We start from the raw sequence: 8,618 nt of genomic DNA, 5'->3' as shown, positions 1-8,618 counted from the left end.
AAAGTCCCTCCAAGTGAGCTTAATGCTATGAGCTCACCATGGCCTTTCGTCGCCTGGGGCATGGATGTTATTAGACCCATTGAACCCGAAGCCTCGAATGGCCACCGGTTCATCTTGGTTGCCATTGATTATTTCACCAAGTGGGTGGAAGCAACGTCTCACAAATCAGTAACAAAGAAAGTGGTGGCGGACTTTGTGCGAAACCACATCATATGCAGATTCAGTGTGCCCAAGTCCATTATGACAGACAACGAAGCAAATCTGAATAGTCACCTAATGAAGGATATCTGTGAGCAATTCAAGATAACCTATTGAAATTCAACAGCTTACCGACTGTAAATGAACGGAGCCGTAGAAGCAGCCAACAAGAATATCAAGAGGATATTGAGGAAGATGACTGATAATCACAAGGGTTGGCACGAGCATTTGCCTTATGCTTTACTAGGATACCGTACTATGGCCAGGACTTTAGTAGGAGCAACTCCATACTTGCTGGTCTGCGGAACTGAAGCAGTCATACCCGCCGAAGTTGAGATATCGTCCCTGAGAATCATTCAAGAAGCAGAATTAGACAATGCTGAATGGGTCCAAGCTCGTTATGAGCAATTGGCTTTAATTGATGAGAAAATGATGGTTGATGTATGTCACGGGCAATTGTACTGGCAAAGGATAGAACGAGCTTTCAACAAACAAGTCAGAACCGGACTTTTTCAGATCGGGCAACTGGTGCTCAAATGGATTTTTCCACACCAAGATGAATACAAGGGGAAATTTGCTCCCAACTGGCAAGGTCCTTATGTGGTCTGCAAGGTACTCTCCGGAGGAGCGGTAGTATTGGCAGAAACGGATGGTCAAGAGAGGCCAAAGACGATCAACTCAGATGCAATCAAGTGCTACTATGCATGAAGAAGGAGTTTCTTAGTTTGTAATAGTACTCTTTGCTTGTAATCGTTATTCTATTTTGCTTGTATTAGTTATTTCCTTTTGCTTGTAACCGTTTTGTAATAGATAGGCTAAACAAAACATTTGTAATATGAACTACGCAATGACCTAATTCCCCACCGTGGGATATGTAGGCAGCCCATTTGGGACCCGGTCGCCTTATTAGTAAAACCCAAAAATCCATTATTTTATTTCTGAACTACGTTCGACCTGAATTTCTGCTGCGACAGGATATGTAGGTGCTCTTTGAGATCGGTCGCCTCAAAAGAAAAACCTCAGAAAACCCCTTGGAAGCCTCAGAGATAGGACTTCACAGAGGAGCAGGGACTGCTGCACGCAAGAATGGGGCAGAATTTTTGAGAGGATCTCAAAAATTCGCGCCGTCAATCCACTATAAAAATCAGCCAACCCAAATTGGCGCAGAAATTTAAACCTCAAAATTTCCCGGAAGATTCTACATGAGAATTTGTAGACCGAAATTTAAACTGAGGCAGAATTTTTCAGAAAGGGTCTCAAAAATTTCGCGGAAGATAAGGATCTCCCTAATTCAAAGCACATGTCATGAAAATTAATAATGCTTTTATTTTTCCACGAATCAGATACCCCTATGGTAGCATCACAACAAATGATTTTTCTGCATAATGAAAATAGGTTTATCTTTTGAATACCGGAGCTAAAGGGGTTTCGGGTCCAGAAAACCGAAGATGCAATAGCGCCGACAACATGGATCAACTTGAAATAGGAAAAACTAACTCAATTTTGATGCAGGTTCCTAGGACATCGGAAGATGATCCTTTTTCTAACTTTGCTCTATGTGCAGGAAATGTTTCGCTAAAGAAGGTCCAGACCGCTGCTGAGATCCGACTTCCGGAATATATATATCCAGCCACGAGGGCTATGCAAAGTTTTGAATGCCAAAAGGGCAAATATCTAGCCACGAGGTATATAAAAAATCAAAGCCATTAGGGCAAAATATCCAGCCGCAAGGACTATAAGGTTTTGAATGCCAAAAAGGCGGATATCTAGCTGCAAGGGTTGTAAAAAGGATGGAAAGGCCACGGGAGCAAAATATTAAGCCACAATGGCTACAAAATGACTGGAAGTTGCCACAATGGCAAATGTTTGGCCAGAAGGGTCATAGTAAAACAATACGGCATATCCGACCAAGAAGGTCACAGCCGGAACAAAGGACGAAAGAAAGACGATTCAGCCGAAGGGGCCATATCTATCATTCACATCACTTCTTCTTATTTTCCAAGAGGGCCATTGCACGTTTATTTTTCTGCTGCCAAGAGGGCCATTCATACAAACTGCCAAGAGGGCCATTGCACGTTTATTTTCCTGCTGCCAAGAGGGCCATTCATACAAACATGCCAAGAGGGCCATTGCATATCTATTTTTCAGATGCTAAGAGGGCCATTTATACAGCTGCCAAGAGGGCCATTGCACATTTATTTTCTTGCTGCCAAAAGGGCCATTCATACAAACTGCCAAGAGGGCCATTGCATATCTATTTTCCTACTGCCAAGGGGGCCATTCATACAACTGCCAAGAGGGCCATTGCACGTTTATTTTCCTGCTGCCGAGAGGGCCATTCATACAAACTGCCAAGAGGGCCATTCATATATATGTATCCAGAGGGCATTTATTTCAATTGCCAAGAAGGCTATGCATATAGATTGCTGGATATAGCAAGACCACAAAGCGATGTGAAACCGATCAGAGGACCGCAGTATTCTCTCAAAAGACAAGACGATGTAAATCCGGTCAGATGACCGCAATATTCGCCATCTAAAAATCAACGTTACTCAGTAGATGGAAGCAGACTTGTCACGACCCAATTCGCGAGTCGTGGTGGCACCTACACTATCCCTCCGAGTAGGCGAACCACATTACTATTAACAGGTTAAATAAGCGAAAAACTGAATAAGAATAAGTTATCAAGTCTTAAATACTTATCATAACTAGGAATGTCACGACAACCCCAAAATCTGGTCAAAGGGTACAAGAGCGCTAAACATAGTCCAGAATACAAGTTTGAAAATACCCAAAGGCTGCATATTGTCTGTCGAATACAAAAATAGAAATAAATAAAGGAGGTCCTTCAGGGGCCACGGATGACCAAGTAGCTCACCGAATGACCGAAAGATGTCACCCTCGCGTATCGGCCACGGGGTGTAGGCGGAGCACGAATCGTACTGCGCACTCAACAAAAGTGTAGCAAGAGTAGTATCAGTACAACACTAGTACCGGTAAGCATCATAGGCCGACAATGATTAGATAACGCATGAAGAAGTGGAAACTAACAAGTAGCACATAGAGCAAACACGTATGATCACGTATCATATACAAGTAAAGTGTAAAGGAATCATGAAATCAACCAAGACAGATATAGTTCACCAGATGATCAGTCAAATAGATGAGTGAATGAATGCAATGCAATGCAATGCAATGCAATAGTCACCTCTCTCCTCCGGCTCTCGCACACACACATGCTAAAGCGGTGCCTCGAAGCCATGACCCATGGGGGACCGCGAAGTCCATGTACCGCTCGTGCTCTGCGGCGCAGAAATCTCGGAGGCTATCAATCACTCTCAATCTCCGGCATAGACCTCGGAGTCTCTCTGTCACTCTCAATCTCTGGCAAAGACCTCGGAGTCTCTTAATCACTCACCTCACCAATCATCACAACAATAATAAGGAAAGCATGTCATGCATGATATCAGTCTCAACAATATCACCAATATGAAATTAACAAGTGCAAGTCATATTACTGTCCACTGTTCAATTATCAATATTACCATTCCTTTTTATGTGATGAGTGAGCTAGTATGTGACAGAGATACAAACAGGTGATAATCACAGAAAATAACACATACGGAGACAAGCCCACATAACAGCTGACAGAACCAACTTAATTGGAATTCACCTCCACTTCATGCCCGAAGGCCTATCATGCTATCCCCGTCACTTTCTACAACTACATACGATTCTCTGATCAGAGTCTAACTAAAGTAGACCATAACCTACCTCAATGCCGAGCGGGTGCCACGAATGATCAAACCAATGCCTTTCCTTTGCGTAGAGCCTCTGAGTGATCGAAATCTATCAAATACGCGATTTACATTAGAATACGAATCTAAGGACACCTATATTGCTATTACTTATATTCGAAACCCAAAAACGCACCTCGAAAAGTGACCTCGAGCCCAGAAGGTCAAAACTGAAATTTTCTTTAAAAATCATTTTGTCCATAACCTAAGGGTCCTATATTCAGAAAATTAGTCAATTCCATCCATAAATGGACTCTCAAATCATAATTTCTCATTTCTTAAGACTAGGGCTCAAACCTTCAATTATCCCAAAATCTTAATAATCAATTTCATATACCTAATATAATAAACGTCGAAGTGGATAACGTGATAATCATAAGAGAATTTTTTTTTTTCAAAATCGGAACTTTCACTAGGCATAAACATAGAACTGTACCCATACACCCATTGTATCACTTGGCAAAACAGTGAATGACCATGCACCCATTATATCAAATATTCCCAAAGCTTATTTCATCATTAAACTATAATTGGCTCCTCAAATCATTTTGTAATCATTATGACCTTCATTAACTATCCCCTAAATTTTATAGCAACTGTACCGTAAGGAGATATAATACTACTCCACCTTCACATTGTCATATACATAATATTGTGACTAAACCAACTCAAATCACCTACCTGGGGATTAGTAAAGAATCTCCCCTTCGAAGGATGCCGTAACTTCCGTACTCAGCCAATCTTTGCTAATACGTACAAACCCAATTAATTAATAAGAATCAGACATCATTACCTAATAATTATACTCATAAGAGAATACTAAGAACAAAAGGTAAAAGAAATCTACTTGTTTTCTCTAAAAGTTTTAGGTCCACGAAAAACAGTTGTTGCCGTCCACTACGTCAAATTGCTTCTATTTTCTTTATTTTTCATGGCCACAGTAAATGAATTATTTTTAAACCCTAGGCTTCTAATATATATGGGTCATAAGAAGTGGGTTAAGCCCTATAACTTAGCCCAATAATTTCTACAATTTACTTACTCACTTAACCATTGTAATAAATATAATCATTCTAATTCCGTAAAATACTTTATTTACCAACTTAGACCTTACATGTATGAAACACATATTCCTATAAATAAACTATTCTATTCACACACATTAAATAAATATATTTCAAAAAAAGTACCCGCCAATTAAATCACCGTGCCACCAATTCTCGCAAGTCAAGAATGCCCTTTAAAACTACGAAAAGGGTATTTTAGCAAAAATGAGTTCAAAAGTGCTAAACGATCAAACGGGTCGTTACAAGATTGGTAGCCACCAAAAGATCAGGTTGATCAAATCAAATCCAGATAGATTGCGGAGCAAAGGCGAAACTTTTTCTTACGCAGCCGGTCGAGATAGGGTGCCTATGAGAGTCAAGCTCTCCGGCCAGGACTTGGAAGGCCACTCCTCACCATGCTCAGCCACACAAAGTTTGCTTATTTGCTTATATGCTTGTTTGTTTTTATTATTCCGCAACCGATCAGACACACACTGGAACACACAAGGGCATTCCCACATAAAGGATACCCTTTTCCTCTGATCGAGTCAAAATACAAGTGACTTGATTCCCACGAACAGGGATATGTAGGCGGACTCAATGGCAGAGAGTCAGTCACACTCCTACCAATCACACCAGACTTCCCAGCTTGACAGCTGGAGGATCTGAGAATTTGTTTTAATTTTGCATTTAGAAGTCATAATTGAGTTGAACTACAAATGACCTGAATTCTCATAAAACCTGAGATATGTAGGAAACCCAGAAACTAAGGTCCGGCCATATATTTCAAAAATTGCATAAAATGAAGGGCAATATGACTTGGGTCAGTAAAAAATCAGGATTAGTCAAATTTCGTCGTCGCCGGGAATGGTCCCGCCATCCCTGAACACTAAAGGAGCAGTTGTTGACACCTAATTTTAGACCTCCCATAATTTATTTTCACTGCTCGAAGTACTTGAATATTAAATAGGGTATTAAATGTTTTTTTTTTTAGAAAAATCAGGATGATTTTATAAGCTATGCAGATAATATTTTACCTTCACTGTTTGGTAAAATAATTTCTATGACAAACCATTTGGAAATTACTTTACAACAATTAATGATGCATTTTAATAATTTCAACCAGAAAATAGTTATTTATTTGATCGTCCAAATTATTAGAGATTAATCATTAAATATTTACCCCATTTTAATTCAAGGAAATTGATTTGATTGAAATAAATAATCATTTTTATCCCCAAAGTCTTATTTCTGAATACTCCATTTAGATGGGCAATTCTCAAATTAATTATAATTAATCTGGATAATTAATTATAGCTATATTTGTAAATTGCTTATTATATGTATAATCATGGCTACAATTGAAATAATCAATTCGTTAGTCAAATGAGGCCATAATTGAAATAACAAAATTCATTGTTTTAATTCAATTAAGGTCATACTTGCAAATCCATTATTTTGTGAAAGTCAGTCGTGTTTTAAATTAATTAATTATGTAGTTTTAATGAATTTGTTTAATACTCAATCTTTTTGCTTATTTATTAATTTGCACTTTTGTCCCTTTTACATGTATATGCATTGATTTTTTTTTTTTTGTATGCCATGTGTGTATACATATATATGTGACTTATGCATATATATATATATATATATATATATATATATATATATATATACGTAATACATACATATATAATATATCCGTATATATAAGACATATATATATATGTAGGATATATATATATATATATATATATATATATATATATATATATATATATATATATATACACATATACATATACTTATATGATATACATATATATCATATATGTATGTATTCCCTCCTAGCCATTTTTTCTTTTGAAAAAAAAAAAAAAAAAAGGACCGAGTCAGCCCAATGCAAAGGCATGACCCGGTCCAGTGCGTCAAATATTAGGGGTTATACCCCATTTCCCCTCTTTTCATCCAAACACAACCCTACCCTCCCCTTTCCCTTTCCCTTCGCAAAACCCTAGCCGCCATACCTTTTTTTCTCTCTCTCTACGTCAACATCCCAAAATGGGTAATGGCACAGTGTGCTTTTCACTTTGTGCAGTCATGGTTCGATCTTTTGAGGCAAAAATTAATGCCTCATCTCCGAAAGACGCCAAACGCAACCATAAACATGGGTAAGGTCAACTCTTTTCTCTATCTTCTACCGTGCAACATCTACGGACTGAAATTCTTTAATTGTTTTTGTTGTGTTGTGAATTTGAATCGCGATTTCTTATTGGTTCATGAAGAACCCTTCAGATTGATCTTTTGTTGACTCGATCTGGTCCTTTGATACTTATTTTAACTTGATCTCAACCCTACAATGTAGATGTGAGAGAGGAAATCCCAAAAATAGGGATTTATCCCACATCGTGAAATCAGGGTTAGGAGGATTTAGGGGTTTTCTATATAAAGGAGCCCTAGGTTACATTGCTAGACAGCTGGAACTGAATATTTTACATATATTCACTCATATCTTCAAAATACCTAAATTTTTGAGCATTTTGCTTTGAAATTTTAAGAGTTTGATCAATTTAAAATTTTAATGTTTTATTTTCTTGTTCTTGTGAAATTCTCTGGTATTTTTGAGCTTTGGGGGACAAGTTAAGGTCTCCAAGTCCAACACTAGATCAGGGGCTGCACTCAAGAAAGGTAATTCCCCTTTCCTTATTTATTTTTTACATTTTTTCTGCTTTTCTTATGTGTTTAATCTGTTGTATGATGTAGCTTGTTATGTTGTGTCTATATAGTTAGGTTAAGTAATGTTGTTACCTTACTTTATTAGGCTGTTTTGTTTCTTTTATTCTTTATGTGGTTTGGTAGGTTGTTTATGTGATAGTATATACTTCATGGTTTAACTAGGACAATGATGTTGTAGCCTTAATTTATGGGATTGTTTAAGTGTCTTTCATGCAGTCTTAACTTGCTATTGGCATGATATGGCCTATTGATTCTATGAGTGTATGGTTAGCTGAAAATTCTTTGCTATCTCAGTCTGTTTAGCATGACTAGCTTAGTAATCTTTATGTCTTTGTTGAAACTGGTCGTGTTATCAGTCTAAAAGACTTGACAATATAGCAAGTTCTCCTATACTTGTTTATTTAGTTTAAGCAGTGTTGTTGTCTTAACTTGTTAACCTATTAGGTGTCTTTGAAATCTTTTCTTAAAACAGAAAAACTATACTACTGTAACCTAGGTGTTATAGTCTATGCACACCCTGAATCTTTGAAAGGCATCATGTTATCTTACTTGCCTAAAACTAACTGATATAGAAACTTAAGAGTTTTCATAAGTCATCTGAATCTGAGGCTGATCATCTGAATGTTATTTGTTTAACTGCATAACTATTAATACTTCACTTTGTGATAGTAAGGTAATGCAGGTGTCACTATTCACAACAAAGCATGATGTTTGTAAATTGGACAAGTATCAATTTTGACTTGGTTAGTTCATCAGTATGATATGCTTAATGACATTAAGTACAGAGCCCCTTTGCCTAATTGTTGGTTAAGTAATGTGCCACTAGGTTGATTTAATTGGT

At 37.6% G+C, this 8,618-nt stretch overlaps 1 protein-coding gene across 1 annotated transcript; it reads left to right on the top strand.

Moving 5' to 3' along the window:
• The first annotated feature begins 339 nt into the window (after nt 1-339).
• On the top strand, nt 340-906 carry LOC132066483 (uncharacterized). Its single transcript, XM_059459789.1, has one exon. It carries the CDS (start codon nt 340-342, stop codon nt 904-906), a length of 567 nt encoding a protein of 188 aa, XP_059315772.1.
• The last annotated feature ends 7,712 nt before the right edge of the window (nt 907-8,618 follow it).

Source organism: Lycium ferocissimum, chromosome 8, assembly GCF_029784015.1.
Source record: "Lycium ferocissimum isolate CSIRO_LF1 chromosome 8, AGI_CSIRO_Lferr_CH_V1, whole genome shotgun sequence".
Lineage (NCBI taxonomy): Eukaryota > Viridiplantae > Streptophyta > Magnoliopsida > Solanales > Solanaceae > Lycium > Lycium ferocissimum.
Note: the sequence above shows the minus strand (reverse complement) of the source record. Positions and strands in the feature narration are given on the sequence as shown.

What these genes read in the sequence shown, in the direction of transcription:
- LOC132066483 (XM_059459789.1), top strand. Translation starts at nt 340, where the DNA reads ATGAACGGAGCCGTAGAAGCAGCCAACAAGAATATCAAGAGGATATTG.